The 22,264-nt window shown below is 47.5% G+C and overlaps 1 protein-coding gene and 1 non-coding gene across 7 annotated transcripts in view; one reads left to right on the top strand and one right to left on the bottom strand.

The window, feature by feature from the left end:
- The window catches only part of KDM2B (lysine demethylase 2B), a 120,985-nt gene that overhangs the window by 5,800 nt on the left and 92,921 nt on the right, over positions 1-22,264 (top strand). For 5 of the 6 annotated variants that reach the window (XM_067015635.1, XM_067015633.1, XM_059039546.2 and 2 more), the window contains exons 4-6: positions 748-794; positions 21,141-21,319; positions 21,514-21,620. In XM_067015635.1, coding sequence (XP_066871736.1) covers positions 748-794; positions 21,141-21,319; positions 21,514-21,620 — 333 coding nt within the window. The remainder of the gene's footprint in view (positions 1-747; positions 795-21,140; positions 21,320-21,513; positions 21,621-22,264) is intronic. The other variant, XM_067015637.1, reaches the window with a different exon arrangement.
- Positions 2,047-2,118, bottom strand: TRNAQ-UUG (transfer RNA glutamine (anticodon UUG)). Its single transcript has one exon. It is a non-coding gene; the product is annotated as a tRNA-Gln (tRNA).

Here is a 22,264-nt window from a genome sequence, read left to right as displayed (position 1 = left end):
TCGGGCCCCAGCACCTGCCTCCCCTGGTGTCTTCTCTGGTTTACATTCTCTTCAGAGCTTCCTCTGGGGGAGAGATCCATCCGCAGGCTGGCTGGCTGGAAGAACAGGTTTCCGCCCCTTGGGCAGGGGTTGGGGAGGAAGCTGAGGGCTTCATCACAGCCTCCCTCTCTCCACAGCATCTACTGCCAGTAATTATTACCGACAGAAATTAAACCTCTGGCATCACCATTAATTAATAGTGAACCTCATCACAGTCACCATAGCCAGTGTCAACAAATCCCTGGAATTGGTGCGACATGTTTCTTTTTCCCTCTAAACTTAAAAGGGGTCCCTCCTACCCTCCGTACAACTCCTTATGGAGAGTATTTTCTAGAAGAGGAGCCACAGAGAGGCCTACCCACCCTAAAAGGAAGCAAGTGTTTGCATGCCCCACTCTGGCCTTTACCTTGACAGTACACTTCAGTCTTCCCCGGAGAAGTGGCAGGGGGACAGCGGATGTCCATCCTCTTCTCTGTAGCTATGCTTGAGTTCGGGTGTCAGGGAGAGTGAGGGGTTTGGTTTGCCGTTGAGGTGAGGAAGCTGCTGACTGGTTTTGGGGGGGTGACCCTCCCGCTGAGTTTTCCCATTTTGGATCCCCGGCATGAGAACCAGACAACTCTCTTGGAAAAATGGCCTCCCTTTGCCCCCATTGTTGGGTCTAACTCTGTTATTTCTTCTCATCAAATGTCCGTGTTCCTCTTTCTCGAGGATGCCTGACCCTGATTTCACAGTCCGAGATGTCAAACTCCTAGTGGGTAAGTTGCTGTGTGTGTGCGTGGCCCAGAGATGCTGATTTGCGGGGGCGTGGTAGCGGCGGGGGACGAGGCCTGTACCACGTGCCTCTTTGGATATTTAACTGCCTCTTAAAAGAAAGTCCCCATGCGGGGAGGCAGGAGCAGGTGTGAGCTGCAACCGTCTCATTCTGGAGAACAGGTCAGATTGCAAAGCCGTAAGAAGCTGTATTTGAGGGTGTTTGCCAGTGCAGTTTTATGAGGCTGATTTGGGCCCTAGCCTCCAGCTAGGGTGTCATCAAGGCAATCTTAGATCTCTCCTTTGCGTGTGTTTGTGGGTTGCTGGGTAAACACTGGGTGCTGTGTGACCCCTGCAAGACTTTCAGAACTTTCAAGGGGAGGGATCATTCCTCCTGCTTCCTCAGGATTCCAGAAAGGTCTAGGGCAGGGCTTGGCGCTGAGTACCTACAGAGCTCGGCTGGACTCACTGAGTGCCCTGGACTCCTGACCAGGTAGTGGGCTGCCTTTCAGATTTTACAGGAAGTTGGTTAATACATCCATTCTTTCCAGAAGTGTTTCTCAAGTAGCTCCTACGTGGTAGGCTAATTCAGAGCTGTGAGCGGGACAGACAAGATCCCTGCCCTCTTGGTTGGAGTGACAGGCCACAAAGAAATGAATAGTTTAAAAAAATTTATGTCTTTTCAGAGGGTGATAAGGGATATGAAGAAGTAAAGCAGGGTAATGGGATAGAGCTTGCTGGAGCTGTGTTTTGTTTTAGATGGGGGGTGGTCAGGGAGGGCCTCTGGGTGGAGGTGATGAGGACGTTCGGACAGAGACCTGGCTGATGAGGATCCAGCTGTGGGAAAGAACATTCCAGATGGAGGAATGAACAAGGGCAAAGGGTGGGGGAGGAATGGAAGGAGTCGGGGGGGGGCGAAGTAGTAGGAGAGGTGGGAGAAGTTGCAGGGCCAGGCCCACGTAGGACCTTCTAGGCCCTGGTGGGGAATTTGAGTTTAACTTCTGGGGTGATGGGAGGCCACGGGGGAGTTTTAAAGTGTGGTGAGGCGGTAGCTTTGCGATCTGATTCTTTTCTTGGAGGGGGAATTAAAAATATTTTAAAAATTGAGATAGAATTCATATACCATAAAATTCACCATCTAACCATTTGAGATAGAATTCATACACCATAAAATTCACCATCTAACCATTTTAAAGTGTGCAATTCAGTGGTTCTTTTTTTCTTTTTGGCCACGTTGCTTGGCTTGCAGGACCTTAGTTCCCTGACCAGGGATTGAACCTGGGCCACAGCAGTCAAAGTGCCGAGTCCTGGCCACTGGACCGCCAGGGAATCCCCCTATGGTTCTTAATATATTCACAATGTTGTGCAACCATTACCACTCACTAATTCCAGAACATTTTCATCACCCCCAAAGTAAGCCCTGTACCTCCCAGTTCCCCTCTCCTTCCATCCCCTGACAGCCAATCTGCTTTTTTGCCTCTGTGGGTTTGCCTCTTCTGGATATTCCATAGAAGTGGAATCATAATATGTGGTCCTTTGTGTGTGGCTTCTTTCACTTGGCCTCATGTTCTTGAGGTTCATCTATGTTGTAACGGTCTCAGTACTTTATTACTTTTTAAGGCTGAACAGTATCCCATTATATGGATAGACCACGTTTTGTTTACCCATTCATCTCTTGATGAACATTTTAGTTGTTTCTACTTCTTGGGTATTATGGATAATGCTGCTATGACTATTCATGTACAAGTTTTAGTGTGAACATACATGTTCACGTCTTTGGGGTATATACGTAGGAAGGGAATTGTTGGGTCATAGGGTAACTGCATTTAATCTCCTCAGGAACTGCCAGACTGTTTTCCAAAGTAGCTGCGCCATTTAAAATTCCCATTAGCAACATACGAGGGTTCTAATTTCTCTACATCTTTACCTACACTTGTTATTCTCTGTCTTGTGTGTGTGTGTGTGTGTGTGTGTGTGTGCTTGTCTGTCTTTTTGATGCTAGCCATCCTGGTGGGTGTGAAGTAATGTGATCTGATTTAAGTTCTATAAAAGCTGACTCTTGTGGTTGTATGGAGAATGAAGGCAGCTGACCAGTGGGAGTGCAGAGATACAGCCTGAATTATTATTATTATTTTAAAAATTAATTAATTAATTTTTGGCTGCGTTGGGTCTTTGTTGCTGCCGGCGGCTTTCTCTTGTTGCCGCGAGTGGGGGCTGCTCTTCGTTGCGGTGCGCGGGCTTCTCACTGCGGTGGCTTCTCTTGTTGCGGAGCACGGGCTCTAGGCGTGCGGGCTTCAGTAGTTGTGGCACACGGGCTCAGTAGTTGTGGATCGCGGGCTCTAGCACGCAGGCTCAGTAGTTGTGGCGCACGGGCTCAGTTGCTCCGCGGCAGGTGGGATCTTCCCGGACAGGGCTCGAACCTGTGTCCCCTGCATCGGCAGGCGGATTCTCAACCACTGCGCCACCAGGGAAGTCCCCAGCCTGAATTATTGACCCAGAGATGTGTTAACTCAAAGGGAGAACCAGGGACTTCCTTGGCGGTCCAGTGCTTAAGACTCAGCACTTCCACTGCAGCGGGTGTGGGTTCCATCCCTGGTTTGGGGAACTAAGATCCCGCATGACATGTGGTGGAAAAAAAGAAAAAGAGGAAGGGGGACCAGTTGGCTATAAGGAGGTGCTGCTGTTGACAGAAGGATCTCAGTTAGCTGGTGAGGGCTTGCTCAGGAGATAGTTTTTTTTTTTTTAAAGCTGGATTCTAGAAATGCTGAAGGAAGTGGACGTCAGAGCGGAAGGAGGCAACCTTGCAGCAGCGGGCAGAAGATGGGGCGATGGGCCCTGGAAATCAAATCTTGGCACAGGTGACCCTCTCTGGCGCCTCAACCCACCCCCAGCCTTTGTTGTTGGGACTCAGCTCTGCCACTTGGCTGAGTGATTTGGGACAAGCTACTTCTCAGCTGCAAAATGGAGCTAAGAGCAGAGCCTGCCTCAAAGAAAGATCCCGTAAGAGAATGAATGAAGGCTTAGCGTTATGGCGGGTGACGAAGTGGTCCCCATTATTATTCTAATGGAAGGATGTGGATCCGATGAAGTTCTCTTCATGGGCAAGGATTAAAGCCAGATTCTCAAATCTGTGGATCGGGGAACATCACAGTCTCAGTAATGTTGCCCTCGGCGCTTTTGAAGAATTTTCAAGCCCTTTGTAGTTTTGTTATTCTCTGGTTGTATCCAGGCTGCCTCTTTCCTTGAGCCTCCTTCTTCTCATTGTGAGAGCAAGAAGATTCAATTAGATGGTCTCCACGTCCTTGCCGGCTCTCAAAAGACTCTAGGATGGCAAAGGAAGTGGGAATAGTGAGACTTCTCTGGCGGTCCAGTGGTTAAGACTCCTTGCTCCCAATGCAGGCGGCACGGGTTCAATCCCTGGTCGGGGAACTAACTAAGATCCCGCGTGTCGCACAGTGTGGCCACAAAAACCCCCAAGAAAGTGGTGATAGTAATACCTGCAGCCTACGTCTCTTGGCATTTCTGTAATGATCGAACGGATTGGTGAATATGAACGTGCTTTGCAAAGGTGTAGCACCGTGAGGGATGCATGTAATGGCAGTTAGCAGCAGGTAGGATTATTCCCGCTGAGAGTGCACACAGGCTTCTGGAGGGTGGCGAAGGGGAAGATCTGTCACAGCGACATAAGTGACAAATGTAACTCAATCTACCCTAAGCAAAACAGAATTCAGCGGTTTACGTGATAAGTTCAGGATGTGACCTTAGGCATTTCTAGATCTAGGTGCTCCAAGAAGATCTCAAGATCTTGGCTCTTACTTTTCATTTTTGCTTCCTCTTTCTGCTTCATTCTCCGGCAAGTTTCTCCCCACATGGCAGCAGAAATGGGGAGCAAAACCCCACACCCAGCCCAGCTGAACCATGCGGACTGAGAGTGGGGAAGGCGTGACTCCACAGGGTTGCTGGGTGACGTAACCATGTCCCTAACACAAATGGGAGTTCCTTTTGTTTTCTTTTTTGGCCATGCCACATGTCTTGTGGAATCTTAGTTCCCTGACCAGGGATTGAACCCACGCCCTTGGCTGTGAGAGCGTGGAGTCCTAACCACTAGACCAGCAGGGAATTCCCACAAATGAGAGTTCTGCTGTGGATGGCAGAGGATGGAGGAGGCTGGACCATCCCTTGAGGTTAGTGGGAGATCTCAGCCTGTCTTTCAGCCTCTTGTACCCTCCCCAGGCCCTGTATCTTGGGAGGCGACTGTCTGAGAGGTGGGTTGGTGCACAGCCCGCTATTAGGCCACAACCTGGGGCTCCAGACTCTTCTCTAATCTCCTAGAATTGGACTTTTTTCTCGCAGCCCTGTTTATCTGCCCACTGGAAGACAGGCACCTAGCCTCTGTTTTTAGCTCCTCACCTCTAAAGAACCAAAACAAAAAGTGGCACTTTCCATTTCTTTGGCACTGTACGCTTAAAAGGAGAGCTTTTTATTGAAGTCTAATATACATATAGAAAAGTGCACATATAGTAATCCTGTAGTTAAAATTTGCATAATTTTAACAAATTGAACGCACCAGGGTAATTGGAAGCCCGGGATCAAACCCCCCTTGAATTCCCATCCAGTCACTCCCTCCACTGCTGTCCTGACTTCTAATAGTGTGGATGAATTTTGCCTGTTTTCATACTTTGTCTTAGTGGAATCATACAGGATGTCTGTCCCCTTTGGGTTTTGGCGTTCTATCGCTCAACCTTGTGTTTACGAGATTCATCCATACTGTTGTGTGCAGCTGTAGCTGATTTATTTGCATTGCTATATAGTTTTCCATGATGTGATTATTTCACAATTGATTTATTCATTCTATTAGTGGGCACTTGGGTAGCTGCCAGTTTAAGGCTGTATGCATAGTGCTGCTATGAACATTCGAGGCATGAGGGGTGAACAAATGGATGCATTTCTGTTGGGCATATACTTAAGAGCAGAATTGCTTGGGTCAGAGGATTTACGTATATGTTCAGTTTTAGTAGATCCTGTCAAGTAATTATTGTCCGGTGGATTGTTCTGGTTCTGACTGCACCGTATCCTTACCCAGAGTTGGTGTGTTCACCGTGTTGATTTTAGTCATGGCTCCTTGCTGCTGGGAGTATAGTTCTATTTCAGTATGTTTCACTTGCCATTTTTCTAATGATTGATGAAATTTAGCTCCATTTCATATGTTTATTTGCTATTTGGATATCTTCTTTTTTTTTTCACTTTTTTTTTTTTTTTTTTTTTTGCGGTACACGGGCCTCTCACTGTTGTGGCCTCTCCCGTTGCGGAGCACAGGCTCCGGACGCGCAGGCTCAGTGGCCACGGCTCACGAGCCCAGCCACTCCGCAGCGTGTGGGATCTTCCCGGACCGGGGCTCGAACCCGCGTCCCCTGCATCGGCAGGTGGACTCTCAACCACTGCACCACCAGGGAAGCCCTGGATATCTTCTTTTATGAAATGTTTGATCAAGTCTTTTCTTCATTATTTTAAAGATTGTTTCTATTAAAAAAATTTTTTTTTATTGAAGTATACTTGATTTACGTTGTGTTAGTTTCATGTGTACAGCAAAGTGATTCAGTTATACCTATATGTGTGTGTGTGTGTGTGTGTATATGTCGGATTCTTTTCCATTATAGGCTATTACAAGATATTGAGTATAGTTCCCTGTGCTATACAGTAGGTTCTTGTTGTTTATTTTATATATAGTACTGTGTATCTATTAATCCCAAGCTCCTAATTTATACCTTCCCCCACATTACCCTTTGATAAGCATAAGATTGTTTTCTATGTCTGTGAGTCTGTTTCTGTTTTGTAAATAAGTTCATTTGTATCATTTTTTAAGATTCCATGTATATTGATATAATATATTATTTGTCTTTGACTTACTATGATAATTTCTAGGTCCATCCACGTTGCTGCAAATGGCATTATCTCATTCTTTTTAATGGCTGAGTAATATTCCGTTGTGTGAGCGTGTATATATATTATATATATATAATATATATACACGCGCACACACACACACACACACACACACACACACACACACACACACCACATTTTTATCCATTCATTAGCTGATGGACCCTGAGGTTATTTCCATGTCTTGGCTATTGTAAATAGTGCTCCTATGAACATTGGGGTACATGTATCTTTTCTAAATAGAGCTTTCTGTCTTTTCTGGATATATGCCCAGGAGTGGGATTACTGGATCATATGGTAACTCTATTTTTATTGTTTGTTTTTTCTTAAAAATTAATTTATTTTTTGGTTGCATTAGGTCTTCGTTGATGCACGTGGGCTTTCTCTAGTTGTGGCCTGCGGGGTCTACTCTTCGTTGCGGTGCATGGGCTTCTCATTGCGGTGACTTCTCTTGTTGCGGAGCATGGGCTGTAGAGCATGTGGGCTTCAGTAGTTGTGGCACATGGACTCCGTAGTTGTGGCTCGTGGGCTCTAGAGCGCAGGCTCAGTAGTTGTGGCGCACAGGCTTAGTTGCTCCACGGCATGTGGGATCTTCCTGGACCAGGGCTCGAACCTGTGTCCCCTGCATTGGCAGGCGGATTCTTAACCACTGCACCACCAGTGAAGTCCCTTTTTTTTTGGTAAGTTTTTTTTCTTTTTTTAAATAAATAAATAAGTAGGCCGCATTGGGTCTTTGTTGCGCGCGGGCTTTCTCAATAGTTGCAGGGAGCGGGGGCTACTCTTCGTTGTGGTGTGCAGGCTTCTCATTGCGGTGGCTTCTTTTGTTGCGGAGCACGGGCTATAGGTACGCAGGTTTCAGTAGTTGTGGCATGTGGGCTCAGTAGTTGTGGCTCGCGGGCTCTAGAGCACAGGCTCAGTAGTTGTGGCACATGGGCTTAGTTGCTCTGTGGCATGTGCGGTCTTCCCAGATCAGGGATTGAACCCGTGTCCCCCGCATTGGCAGGTGGATTCTTAACCACTGTGCCACCAGGGAAGTCCCTATTTTTAATTTTTAAAGGAACCTCCATATTCTTCTCCATAGTGACTGCACCAATTTACATTCCTACCAATGGTGCAGGAGGGTTCCCTTTTCTCCACACCCTCTCCAGCATTTATTGTTTGTAGACTTTTCGATGCTGGCCATTCTGACTGGTGTGAGGTGATACCTCAGTGTAGTTTGGATGTGCAATTTCTCTAATGATTAGTGATGTTGAGCATCTTTTCATGTGACATCTGTGTGTCTTCTTTGGGGAAAGGTCTGTTTAGGTTTTCTGAGTTGTATGAATTGTTTGCGTATTTTGGAAATTAAGCCCTTGCTGGTCTCATCGTTTGTGAATATTTTCTCCTAGTCTGCAGGTTGTCTTTTTGTTTTGTTTATGGTAAAGATTGTGTCTTATTGATTGTAAGGTGTATCAGTTTGCTAGGGCCAAACATAACAAAGTACCACAGAATGGATGACTTAAACAACAGAAATTTTTTTTCTCCTAATTCTGGAGCTGGAAGTCCAAGATCAAGGTGTCAGCAGGGTTAAGTTTCTTTGAAGGTCTCTCTCCTTGGCTTCTAGATGGCTCTCTTCTCCCTGTGTCTTCCCATGGTGTTCCTTCTGCTTGTATCTGTGTCTAATCTCTTCTTATGAGAACACCAGTCTTACTGGATTAGGGGCCACCCTAAAGACCTCATTTTAGTGACCTCTTTAAAGCCTTTATCTCCAAATATGGTTACTTACTGAGTTACTGCGGGTTAGAACTTCAACATATAAATTTGGGGGGACACAATTCAGCCCATAACATAAAGGTTCTTTCTGTATTCTGGATGTTAGTACATATTCCAAAATCATCTCCTACTTGTCACACTCTTAAAGATGCCTTCGAACTAACAGACAGTCTTCATTTTAACATAGACCATTTAGCTCTTCCTGGTCCGTTAGTTTGTTTTGTGTCTCATCAAATTAAGAAAATTTTGCATACTCTGAGGTCACGAAGATATTCATATGTTTTTCTTGAAAAGCTTTGGTGTTTGGACTCTCACATGTACATATGTAGTTCATCTGGAATTGATTTTTGTGTTTGGTATGAGATAGGGGTTAAGATGCTTTTTTTTCCTATATGGATATCCAGTTGATTAGTACCATTATTGAAAAAACACCCTCTCCCCATGGCACTGAATCAGGTGACTTTGTTATGAATCGGGTGACTGCATTTGTGTGGGTCTGTTTGATGCTGTAATCTGTGCCCCCCACCCCCAGGATTGCTATTCTGGAGAGTTCATGTGAAAATACTGGGATATTTTCACATCTATGGGTTGGGAGTTGGGGGGATAGGGAGACTGGGGAAGAGATCATTCTTGTTGTCTCTGAAGATGCTTTAAACCCTCTGAGAAAATGTATCCGTAAAGTACAGTGTCCCCACTCATTGTCTGTACTTATGTCACTGAGGGTTGGGAGGGCCCATGGCTATGGGGAGACTTGCGTATTATCTCTTTATTGTATTTCTGTCTAATGAGGGTACCCAAGCCAACTGATGCTTTCTTTGGCCCCTTTTCTTAAAAAATCTTCATGACAAATCACCTCATTCAGTATTCATTTATTCATCCCATTAGAATAATAATCACCTATCTTTTACTGTATGTTTACCATATGACCTCATTTTGTCCTCACCAATAATCATAAAGTGAGTGTTCTGTTCTGTTTTCCAGACGGGGGACCTGAAGCTCAGAGGGGGCTGCTCACACAGCTAGTGGGCGGTGGAGACAGGATCCAAACCCAGCCCCGGGTGCTTCCAAAGCTCATGCTTTTGCTTTATGACTTCCTACTCTAATCCTAACCCTCCTCCATTCTTTTTTTTTTTTTTTATAAATTATTTACTTATTTTTGGCATTGGGTCTCCGTTGCTGCGCATGGGTTTTCTCTAGTTGTGGCGAGCAGGGGCTACTCTTCGTTGTGGTGCGCGGGCTTCTCATTGCAGTGGCTTCTCTTGTTGTGGAGCATGGGCTCCAGGCGTGCGAGCTTCAGCAGTTGTGACTCACGGGCTTAGTTGCTCCGCGGCATGTGGCATCTTCCCGGACCGGGGCTCGAACCCGTGTCCCCTGCATCGGCAGGCGGACTCTCAACCACTGCGCCGCCAGGGAAGCCCCCTCCATTCATTCTTCACTCACAAATCTACCAGGTGTGCGTGTTGTGTCTGGCCCTGTGGGAGGTGCTGAGACTCGTCAGACGTGGGCTCTGCCCTTGACTGGCTGTGTTTAGGGAGAAGGCTAAATTCTCACTCCTTAAAAATCAAAGGTAACTGATTTGTCCCCAGGCCTTATTTTTATTTTATTTTTTGGACCTTGTTTTTTTAAATTTTTATTGGAGTATAGTTGATTTACAAGGTTGTGTTAATTTCAGGTGTACAGCAAAGTGAATCAGTTACGTGTATACATATATCCACTCTGTTTTAGATTCTTTTTCTCATATAGGCCATTACAGAGTATTGAGTAGAGTTTCCCTGTGCTATACAGTAGGTCCTTGTTAGTTATCTATTTTATATAGAGTAGTGTGTATATGTCAGTCCCAGTCTCCCAATTTATCCTTGCCCCCCCAGACCTTATTTTTATTTTTTACTAATATTTATTTTTAATATTTATTTATTTATTTATTTAGATTGCTCTGGGTCTTAGTTGCAGCAGGCAGGCTCGTGAGTTGTGGCATTCAAACTCTTAGTTGTGGCATGCATGTGGGATCTAGTACCCTGACCAGGGATCAAACCAGGGCCCCCTGCATTGGGAGCTCAGAGTCTTAACCACTGCGCCACCAGGGAATCTCCTAATCTTTTTTTAAAAATTGAAGTATAGTTGACTTAACAATATTGTATGAGTTTCATGTATATAGCAAAGTGATTCATATATATATATATAAAATATATATATATATATATTTCCATTATAGGTTATTACAAGATATTGGATATATACACTATCAAATGTCAAATGGATGGGTAGCAGGAAGCTGCTGCATATCACAGGGAGATCAGCTTGATGCTTTGTGATGACCTAGAGGGGTGAGGCTCAAAAGGGAGGGGATATGGGGATATATGTATACTTATAGCTGATTCACTTTGTTGTACAGCAGAAACTAATACAGCATTGTAAAGCAATTATACTCCAATGAAGATTTTAAAAAATAATAATTAAAAAAAACCAAATAAAGCAAGATACTGGATATAGTTCCCTTTGTTATAAAGTAAATCCTTTTTGCTTACTATTTTATGTATAGTAGTTTATATCTGTTAATCCCATACTCCTAATTTATCCCTCCCTCCTTCCTAGACCTTTTAAAGTTGGTTTAAAATAATAGACTTCAGGGCTTCCCTGGTGGCGCAGTGGTTGAGAATCCGCCTGCCATTGCAGGGGACACAGGTTCGTGCCCCGGTCCGGGAAGATCCCACATGCCGTGGAGCGGCTGGGTCTGTGAGCCATGGCCCCTGAGCCTGCGCGTCCGGAGCCTGTGCTCCACAACAGGAGAGGCCGCAACAGTGAGAGGCCCACGTACCACCAAAAAAAAAAATAGACTTCAAAAAATTTTAGGGAATTCCCTGGAGGTCCACTGGTTAGGACTTTGCGCTTTCACTGCTGAGGGTGCAGTTTCGATCCCTGGTTGGGGAACTAAGACCCTGCAAGCCGTGTGGTGCTGCCAAAATAATAATAATAATAAAAAAATAAAAAAATTTAAACTCTGGAAGAGTTTTTAGAACTCTCCTAGTCTTGCTTTCCCATTTCACAGGTGAGAAAAACTGAGGCCTGGAGAGTAGTTACTTGTAAGTTGCCCAGACAGTAGATGGCACATCAGATTCAAACATAGGTTTGAATGTCAGCAGTCGGGAAGTGATGCTTGTAACAGAACCCAAGAGGAAAAGTAGACTTGGGTGGGGTTATAGATGAGTTCAGTTCTAGACACTTTGAATTTGAGCTCAGCAGTGATGTTAAGGTTGGACAGATATGTGGGGGGGAGGCATCCACCTGAAAGGACACATAGAAATGCTAGGAGGGAAGGTACATGAGGTCAGGAGAGCTGAGAATCCCATGGGAGGAGGGTTTCAGAGGGCTTCAGTTATGTTCTCAGGTATGTATTCTCTCTAAGAGAAACACCCACCTCACTGATTTATTCCGTTTCCCTTTTCCTAGAAATCTAGTGCTCTATAATCAAAATCTTGATTTTGATTTTGCTAGGGGCCTAGGGAAACTCTATTTGCTTCTGCCCATTATTTGACTAATAGGAGTCACTCCCCTGTGGGGTAGCTCCTTAGAGTGTAAATAATAGTGTTAACTACTGTTTACTAAGATCTTGTTATAAGCTGAGGATCTTTCCTATATAAATATATATATATATATTTTTTTAAATTAATTAATTTATTTATTAATTTTTGTCTGTGTTGGGTCTTCGTTTCTGTGCGAGGGCTTTCTCTAGTTGTGGCAAGTGGGGGCCACTGTTCATTGCGGTGCACGGGCCTCTCACTGTCGCGGCCTCTCTTGTTCCGGAGCACAGGCTCCAGACGCGCAGGCGCAGTAGTTGTGACTCACGGGCCCAGTTGCTCCACGGCATGTGGGATCTTCCCGGACCAGGGCTCGAACCCATATCCCCTGCATTGGCAGGCAGATTCTCAACCACTGCGCCACCAGGGAAACCCTTTCCTATATTTCTTCTGTCTGATCACACAAAACCCTATTTATCACTAGCCCCATTAAAAAAAAAATAAATTTATTTATTTGTTTACTTTTGCCCACGTTGAGTCTTCGTTGCTGCTCATGGGCTTCTCTCTAGTTGCAGCGAGCAAGGGCTATTCTTCATTACAGTGTGAGGGCTTCTCGTTGCGGTACCTTCTCTTGCTATGGAGCATGGGCTGTAGGCGCACGGGCTTCAGTAGTTGTGGCGCACGGGCTTAGTTGCTCCACAGCATGTGGGATCTTCCCGGACCAGGGATCAAACCCATGCCCCCTGCATTAGGCAGGCGGATTCTTAACCACTGTGCCACCAGGGAAGCCCCTGTCTTGGGGATAATTTTAAAAGGTGCAAAGGTGAGGGGGTCAGAAGATATTAGTGCTTAGGGAAAACCTGCGGACCTTTGCAAGCATCCTCTTACTTCACAAAGAGGGAACTGAGGCCTGGATCTGGGAAGCGATTTGTCTCAAGTTGTGCAGTGACTCCGCCCTGTGTCCTTTCTTTCCTGTACCCTTGCACCTTCAATTTGGGACTGAGTTTTCGCTAGGATCCCCACTTTTAAGTTTACAAAGTGCTTCCAATAATTGTCTGAAGCGGGCTTCCCTGGTGGCACAGTGGTTGAGAGTCCATCTGCTGATGCAGGGGACACGGGTTCGTGCCTCTGTCCGGGAAGATCCCACGTGCCGCGGAGCGGCTGGGCCTGTGAGCCATGGCCGCTGAGCCTGCGCGTCCGGAGCCTGTGGTCCACAACGGGAGAGGCCGCAACAGTGAGAGGCCCGCGTACTGAAAAAAAAAAAAAAAAAAAAAAGCCATCAATAATTGTGTGAAGCCACTAGGGCGGGTCCTATTATCTCCACTTTGCAGGTGAGGAAACTGAGGCCCAGAGAGGTTCAGGGATATACCTAAGGCCTCACTGCTGGGAAGTAGTGGAGCAGTATTTGAACCATGGCCGGTGCGCTTGATAATAAACTCTGGTTCTATGAAGTGGATGAGGAGATATTCCCAAGGAGCAGAAAAAAACCAGTTCAGAAACTTGAGGATGATAGAGAACGTTCCAGAACTATGATGTGGGACACTTGTGTGCAGTCTCTGAAGAGCGGGCTCAGTGGGGGTTTGGGGTCAGTGCCCGTGCATGCTTTATGTTAGCCTTCAAGGTGACTTTCCACAGCCTCCTGCCAGCTCTGAGCCCGTGGCTCTTGGAGCTGACTGATGGAGCCTTCAAAGCAAGGGCCATGGGGCCACGGATTAATTTCTGCAGCTGGAATTTGTTGGATGTGTGTGTAGCCTGTGAGCTCAGAGAACCAGTGAGGAGAGGAGGGGCCGCTGCTGAGCAGGTGGCCTACTTAGGAACTCCAGGCACCTCTCTGACGTGCAAAATTTCTCCTGTAACCCCTTGACGTCACGAGCCTAAGTTTCAGCGCTGTGGATCCCTTGCAGGCTCCAAAAGGCCCCTTGTCCCTCTCACCTGCCCCAGGGGTGGCTGCTCCCCAGAGCTTGGAGCACCACATTCCATTCTTAGCACCCATCTGTCCCTTCTGTCCTTCTGGGCCACTTGCCTCCTGCCTGGGGCTGAGCTTCCTGCTCGGAGACCCAGCACTTATGCCCAACTCCCCTTTGCCACCAGTGGCAGACCGGACTGGAACCTGAGAAGATGGAGGCCTGCTGCTTAATCTCCCAGCTCAGACTGGAAGGGACTGGCAGGCCTCAAGTGTCCCCAGTGACCCCTTGGGCAAAGCCTCTCCATCTCTTCCCTCTTCCTTCCTTCTACTCTGCCCAGTTCATATTTAAGGGATATGATCTGAGTATTTAAGAACTAGGCTACACAACGTTGTAAAGCAACTATACGCCAATAAAAAGTAACTAGAAAAGAAACGAGGCTAAAAATCAGTGTGTTGGCCCTGGAAGAGGACCTAAAAATGACCTAACCCAGGGGTTTTCAAAGGGAAATCCCAGGAATCCAGCTCTGAATTCTGAATGCCTACCCCCTTCCCTCTTCAACCTCAGCTGCTTGTTTTTATTTATGTGTTTGGCTCTCATCAAAGCTTCTGTTTGAAGGAAGAGATCTGCGGCAATGAAAAAAAATTATAAAGGCCAAGTTCTTCCTGCCTTTTCATGTGAGGCAACTGAGGCCTAGAGCAGGGGCAGTCAGGGTTGCTGGGACTAGGGCTCGGTCCAGGGCTCTTGGCACTGTCCCAGGGGCCCTTGAGGCTGCCACTGCTCATTCTGGGGTCTCCTGTGAGCCATCGCTGACGGAGAAACAAGTCAGGCACCTATGCCTCCAGCCTGGCTCTTCAAGTGAGCATAAAGAGCTTGGATGGGACTGTGGCTTCAGAGCTAACATTGGTCTCTCTGAGAAGTCCACATATGGGGGAGAAAGAGCTCCCTTTCCCTTTCTGTCTGATTGGGACCCTCTTCACTTTGTATTCAGAGCCACATGGACCTTTCCCTACCTTCTTAGTAGCTGGTGGGTAAATGTGTTGCAGACCCTACCATGTGCCAGACATGGTGTTAGGCTCTCTTACATTGAAGGGCCCGTTTTACAAATAAAGACTGTCCAAGTCTAGAAAGGGTAAGTGAGTCCCTGAAGCCATAGAGCTAGTAACAGCTGGAATTTATAAAAATACTTCTGATTGGAGAGAATTTTGAAAAGTAACAAGAGTAGACAGACGGGGTGGTGGGGTGGTGGTGGTATGAATTGGGAGATTGGGATTGACATGTATACACTCATATGTGTAAAGTAGATAACTAAGAAAAAAATTTCTATTAGATCACAAAATCTTTTAAAAAAAGAATAGACAAAGTATAATGAGCTCCTGTGTATCCATCATTCAGCCCCAATACCCATTATTAATCTGTGGTCTTGCCCCTTCCACACCCCCATCCACTTCCTCTTTTTGTGCAATATTTGAAGCATATTGAGACATCATGCCATTTCATCCGAAAAGTTTTCAGTATATAGTTCTAAATGTATATAGTATAGTTGATTTACAAGAGCAGGAGTTTTTTGGACGCGCAGGCTCAGCGGCCATGGCTCACGGGCCCAGCCGCTCCGCGGCATGTGGGATCTTCCCGGACCGGGGCACGAACCCGCGTCCCCTGCATCGGCAGGCAGACTCTCAACCACTGTGCCACCAGGGAAGCCCAGGAGTTTTTAAAAACGTAATCACAATAGCATTATCATACCTAGCCTTTTTTTTTCTTTTTCTTTTTTTCCTCAAAAAGCTTAATTGTTGCCATTTGGTCCAAGGCTTGGGAGAATGCTCCAAGGTGGTTAACAAGCTGCCTAGTGGCTGCGTTGAGAGGCTTCAGGCAGAAGCCCTGACACCAGAGGGGCTCTTCTGGAGCTGCTGGGCTCTGGAGGCTCTTAGTCCTGCTTGAGGGTGAGCGTTTCGAAGAGATCCTGGCCCAGCCCGGCCTGGGGACGTTGGTCAGGTGGTCGCCCATCTTCTTGATGAGTTTCACCTCCTCATCTAGAAAGTGGCTCTCCAGGGAGTCACAGAGGTGGGGGGCTGCGCAGGCAGAACCCAGGGCATAAAAATCCAAAAGGGCCTGGTTCACGTTCTTCTCCATGAGAATGGTGGCCTCCGTAGCATCCTGGGTTTTACCCCACTCATCCTGGGATGGCTTCTGCACGCTGGTTTTGCGTTTTCAAGAGGTGCTTGGTGCCCTCGTGCTTTTCCTCAGCCAATTCGTGGAAAAAGAGGCCCACGCCCTCCAGAGCCACCCCCTGGCAATCGTCACCGTTGAAATAGAAGCCCAGAGAGAGGTAGGTGTAGGAGGCCCGCAGGTGCATGTTTACCAGGCGGTTGACGGCAGCCTCCACTGCGGTGGAATCTTTCTGACGCATCTGGGAGCTCACGGTTGATCGGTAATAAGGAGCTAAGCGCAAAAAGAGACAGATCCTCAGGACCACGGAGTGCACTCTCACGCCTAGTCTTTTAAAAACTAGGAACCTTAAAACTAAGGGATTTAAAAAATTCCTTAAAATGAGTAAATATCCATATCCATTGTTCAAATTTCCAGTTGTTTTATATATAGCATAAATGTTACTTTCTTTTTAAAAAATATTTATTTATTTATTTAGGCTGCACCAGGTTTTAGTTATGGCATGCGGACTTCTTAGTTGCATGCATGTGGACTAGTTCCCCCACCAGGGATCCAGCCTGGGCCCCCTGCATTGGGAGTGCGGAGTCTTACTCACTGGACCACCAGGGAAGTCCCTACTTTGTTTTTAAAGAGGTCTTTATTTATTTATGGCTGCTTTGGGTCTTCATTGCTGCGCGTGGGCTTTCTCTAGTTGCGGAGAGCAGGGGCTTCTCATTGTGGTGGCTTCTCATTGCGGAGCACGGGCTCTAGGCACGCCGGCTTCAGTAGTTGTGGCGCACGGGCTCAGTTGCTCCGCGGCATGTGGGGTCTTCCTGGACCAGGGCTCGAACACGTGTCCCCTGCACTGGCAGGCGGATTCTTAACCACTCTGCCTCCAGGGATGTCCCCCTACTTTTTTTTTTTTTTTTTTTTTTTTTAACAGTTGTTTGAGTCAGAATGTAAATAAGGGTCTTGCATTGTGATTGGCTGAGGTGCCTTTTCAGTCTCTTATAATCTTTGGGCTCTCCCTCCATCTCCCTTTGGATTGTTTGACCTGTAGAATTTTTTTTTTTTTTTTTTTTTTTTTTTTTTGTGGTACGCGGGCCTCTCCCATTGCGGAGCACAGGCTCCGGATGCACAGGCTCAGCGGCCATGGCTCACGGGCCCAGCTGCTCCGCAGCACGTGGGATCCTCCCGGACCAGGGCATGAACCCGTGTCCCCTGCATCGGCAGGCGGACTCTCAACCACTGCGCCACCAGGGAAGCCCAACCTGTAGAATTTTTCATTGCCTGGATTTTGCCTTGGAGTAACTTAACATGCTCTTCCATTCTCTGTCGTTTCTGTAAGTTGGTAGTTGTATATAGATGCTTGATCAGATTCAGAGTCTGTCTCTCTCACTCATTCATTCATTAGTTAGTTCATTCATTTTATTCTGACTGCCTCATAGATCCATCAGGAGGCACATGTTAGGTTCTCTCTCTCTCTCTCCCTCTCTCTCTCTGTTGTTAGCAGTCATTGATGTCTATCTCCATTATTTTATCAGGGGCTGCAAAGTGGTGATGGTCTAATTAATTGTTATTCCCCCCCCCTCCCCGTTTTCTTTTTTTGGGCTATGCTGCACTGCATGCGGGAATCTTAGTTCCCCAGTCAGGGATCTGATTGAACTTGTGCTTCCTGCAGTGGAAGCAGAGTAATTTTTTTTTTTTTTTTAATATTTATTTATTTGGCTACTCTGGGTCTTAATTGCGGCACGCGGGATATTTAGTTGTGGCATGCAGGCTCTCAGTTGCTGCATGCAGGATCTAGTTCCCTGACCAGAGATCGAACCTGGGGCCCCCGTATTGGGAACATGGAGTCTTAACCACTGGACCGCCAGGGAAGTCCCTCCTTTGCCATTTATTGGCAGGAATATATTTCTGGAGAGAAACTTTTCCTCAATGCTGTTTGCTTCAGAGCTGGCCTTTATCTCAGATTCGTCAGACTCCTAAGCCAACGGTCACTTCAGTCCGTATTGTTCTGCTTTCCTAGGAGGTGTGCTAATGTTCCTGCATTTCTCATCCTCACCTGTGGGCTGGAACCCAGCGGGGTTGAACCCGGTTACTGGTGCACTTGTGTTTCCCTGGAGGTTTATGGAACCCAGGCACCCAGAAGAACCCACTTTCCTTCCTTCTCCCTCTAATCCCACTCCAACTCCTCCCACCAGCTGAGGCTTCCAGGACACTTGGGGAGCCGGATGGAGCTCCCTGCACACTGAGGAAGCTATTCTTAGAAGCGCTCCAGATACAGTCCCTTGGCCTCTCCCACCCCTGGGCAGGCCGAGGTGGGTCAACTGGGGACCTGCACCTGGCTAGGAGCAGAGTGGGGCGAGGGTGCACCAGGAGGCCTGGGGATTGTGTTGGGGAGAGGGGGTCTGGAAGCCTTGTCAGTGCTCAAGAAAGTAAAAAACAGGCCTTTTCTACCCACATCCTTCTTCTGTTCAGGAGAAGAATTGCGTTAAAAAAAAATTTATTGAGGTGAAATTTACATAACGTAAAAATCATTTTCCCATTTTCTTTCTTTGAAAAATATTTATTTATTTAGGCTGCGCCAGGTCTTAGTTGCAGCATGTGGGATCTTCGTTGCAGCACGCGGGATCTTTAGATGTGGGCATGTGGGATCTTTTAGTTGCGACATGCGGACTCTTGGTTGCAGCACGTAGGATCTTTTAGTTGCAGCATGCACACTCTTAGTTGCTGCATGCAGGATCTAGTTCCCTGATCAAACCCGGGCCCCCTGCATTGGGAGCGCAGTCTTACCCACTGGACCACCAAGGAAGTCCCCAAATTAATCATTTTAAAATGTACAATTCAGTGGCATTTAGTACAGTCACAGTGTTAGGCAACCATACCGTCTGCTGGTTCTAAAACATTTCCAGCACCCCGAAAGGAGATTCATACCCCTTAGCAGTCACTCCAATTCCCTCACTCCCAGCCCCTGGCAACCACTCACTTACTTTCCGTCTCCGTGGATTTGCCTGTTCTGGACATTTCATATGAATGACATCATGCAACGTGTGACCATTTGTGTCTGGCTTCTTTCCCTTAGCATCATGTTTTTGAGGTTATCCATGTGGTAGCATGTATCGCTACGACAGGTCTTCCTCGACTTATGATGGGATTACATCCCAATAAACCCATTGTAAATTGTAAGTTGCAAATGCACGTAATACGCCTAAGCTACCAAACTTCATAGCCTCACCTCGCCTACCCTAAATGTCCTCAGAGCACTTACATTAGCCTACAGATGGACAAAATGATCTAACACAAAGCCTATTTTATAATAAAGTGTTGAAAAGCTCATGCAGTATATTGAATACTGTCCTGACAGTGAAAAAACACAATGGTTGTAAGTGTTTCGGTTGTTTGTGATTGTGGCTGACTGGGAGCTGCGGCTCCTTGCTGCTGCCAGCATCACGAGGGCGGATCACATCACTAGCCCGGGAAAAGATCGAAATTCAGTATTCGAAGTACAGTTCTGTTGCATGTGTATCGTTTTTGCACCATCTTAAAAGTCAGAAAGCCTAGGTTGAACCATGGTAAGTCAGGGACCGTCTGTACTCTCCTTTTTTATTTTTTATCTTTTATTTTATTTTTTATGTACTCTCCTTTTTATGGCTGAATAATTTATATTTTTTATTGGGTATGTTTTAAGTGGATAGGAGACTTTTGAAAGAAGAAAACATTTTTTAGAAAAACCAACTTTGTTGGCCATTTAGTGCCTAGTGTTTTTGTTTAATAACAGCTTTTCTGAGTTATAATCCACATACCGTACAGTTCACCCATTTAAAGTGTACAATTCAGTGGTTTTTCATTTGTTCACAGAGTTTGTGCAGTCATTGCCACAGTCAACTTTAGAACATTTTCATCACCCCTCATAACCGCCCCCCCCCCATTAGCCATCCTGATTACATTTTAGGGTGGTAAGTGGTCAGTCCTTTTGGACTGGCTGGCAGAGATTTAACTGGCTCTGATTTCCCACCACATCACTTTCTCCACCTGTCATTATAAATGAAATTGGCCAGTTAGGTAACACTTCCTACTTGCAGGCACTTCTCAGGAATGTTTCATGTACATTATCTCATTTAAGTCACAGGACAGCCTCATAGGTTGGCTGGCATTTTTGTCCCATGTCACAGATGGGGAAACTGAGAGACGCTAAGAGGTCCAGCTGGGGTTCAAACCCACAGAGTCTTAGCTTAACCACTGTATTGTACTGATGGGGCAGCTCAGCTCCAGGCCTCTGATGCCGACTTGCACCAGCCTCTAGGGCTGTGATTCCCATCACCTACCTGCCCAGCAAATCCCCTTCCTCGGGGGGCTTTGCAGATGGGACGGTGAGCAAGGTGAGGGAGGAGAGGCGGGGGAGGTGGAAGGCTGGAGGCCAGCCAGAAAGCGGAGAGAGCTTGGGGGCCTGTTCGCTTCCCCTCCCCCACTCTAACCTGGCAGGTTCTCTGGCAGGTGGGCTTTCCAGAACAGCTGAGCAGAGCCCACCTGTTCCAGGATCCCTGGTAAGGAAGGAGCCAGCACTGCCCAGAGCACGGCCAGAATTTTCAGCAAAGTTCAGGGATGCCCCCTGGTGGATTTGCACTCCTGACTCAAAAACAAAGCGGTTCTCCAAGGCTTCCCTGGATCTGTGTGGGGCCATGAGCCAGCCAACTGAAGGCGGGGATCATTTTTCAACCTTAGCATGTGATCAAGATTCAGTATTGCATAGGGCAGAGGTGGGGATCGGGGGTTCAGAATTAAGAACCTGGGTTCCAGCATAAGATGGAATTGGCTTCAAATCCCAGCTCTTCGGCTCAAGAACTGAGCATTTTGGGGCAAGTTAGTTGGCGTGGAGGGAAGCAGGTGGACGGGAGGGATTCGTTTTAAGGTTGGAGAGTGACTTGGTGAGGAAAACTGATAGGACCAGGTAATTGAGCAGACAGGGCGTAGGGTGAGGCATATGGGGGATGCTAGGGCAGGGGCAGGTTTTGTTTTACGGGGCCTCCCAAGTAGGATCTGTACCCCCAGCTGGCTGGAGCCACCAGCCTGTGGATTCTGCCCCCAGGTAGCCGGCGGCTGGTGGATGTGATGGACGTGAACACCCAGAAGGGCACGGAGATGAGCATGTCCCAGTTTGTGCGCTACTACGAGACGCCCGAGGCGCAGCGGGACAAGCTGTATAACGTCATCAGCCTCGAGTTCAGCCACACCAAGCTGGAGCACTTGGTCAAGCGTCCCACCGTGGTAGGCCGCCCCCCCTCCCGCCCCCCGCCCCCTGTGGTCCCCTCCCTGGCCACCTCCCGCCTCCAGCCTGCGCCGGCCCGGGGGGAGGGCGGGACGCGTTTGGGAGCAGGAGGAGGGGTGAGGTGTGGTGACGGGGTCCAGCTTAAGGGCACTTGGAGCCAGGAGGCGCTGATGGTGGCCTGGCCGGATTTCAGGTAGACCTGGTGGACTGGGTGGATAACATGTGGCCCCAGCACTTGAAGGAGAAGCAGACGGAAGCCACGAATGCCATTGCAGAGATGAAGTACCCGAAAGTGAAGAAGTAAGACTGCCTGGCTGGCGGCGGGGCCTGGGAAGCGGGGGGCTTTCAGCCTTGGCGGGGGGTGGGGGCTGGAAGTGAGCCAGGGCTGAGGCCACGGCCCTGCGGGGTCGCTGCTAGGACGTGAGGGCTGGGGGTCCTTGGTGTGGGCACGTTGGCATCTTGCTTCCCTGGGAGGCAGGGGTTCTGCATTCTGCTCCGGGTCTGGATTCTCCATCCAGACGGTTCTTTGGCCTCCCTGCCAGCTCTCCCTGGGGGGATGTGATCTGAAGAGGAGGAAGAGTAAGGGGAACCATCTCCGTGTGCAGCTGTGTGTGCGTGTGTGTGCACGTGCGTCTGTGCACGTGTACTTGTCAAACGTTTGTCTTCTCCCTCCAAGTGAGGGCATGTCCTGGGAGTGGATTTTTAGGGGTCTGCCACGGACACTTTATTTTTGCCACGGGCTGGGTAGGGGTCTGGTATATTTTTTGCTTCCTGCTGTTGAGACCTGGGACCTCTGATTGAGAAGAATCTTTCCTGAAAAAAGCCAGGGGCCACTTCCTCACCAGACATTCCTTAGAGAGACGGTGCCCTCTAAGCCGGAGGTCGGTGGTGGGCTGGGAAGGTGGCCACATCTAATTGCAGGGACATCACTGCATGTGGTGTGA

This window comes from Kogia breviceps, chromosome 15 (genome assembly GCF_026419965.1).
Source record: "Kogia breviceps isolate mKogBre1 chromosome 15, mKogBre1 haplotype 1, whole genome shotgun sequence".
In the NCBI taxonomy this organism is placed as follows: domain Eukaryota; kingdom Metazoa; phylum Chordata; class Mammalia; order Artiodactyla; family Physeteridae; genus Kogia; species Kogia breviceps.
Note: the sequence above shows the minus strand (reverse complement) of the source record. Positions and strands in the feature narration are given on the sequence as shown.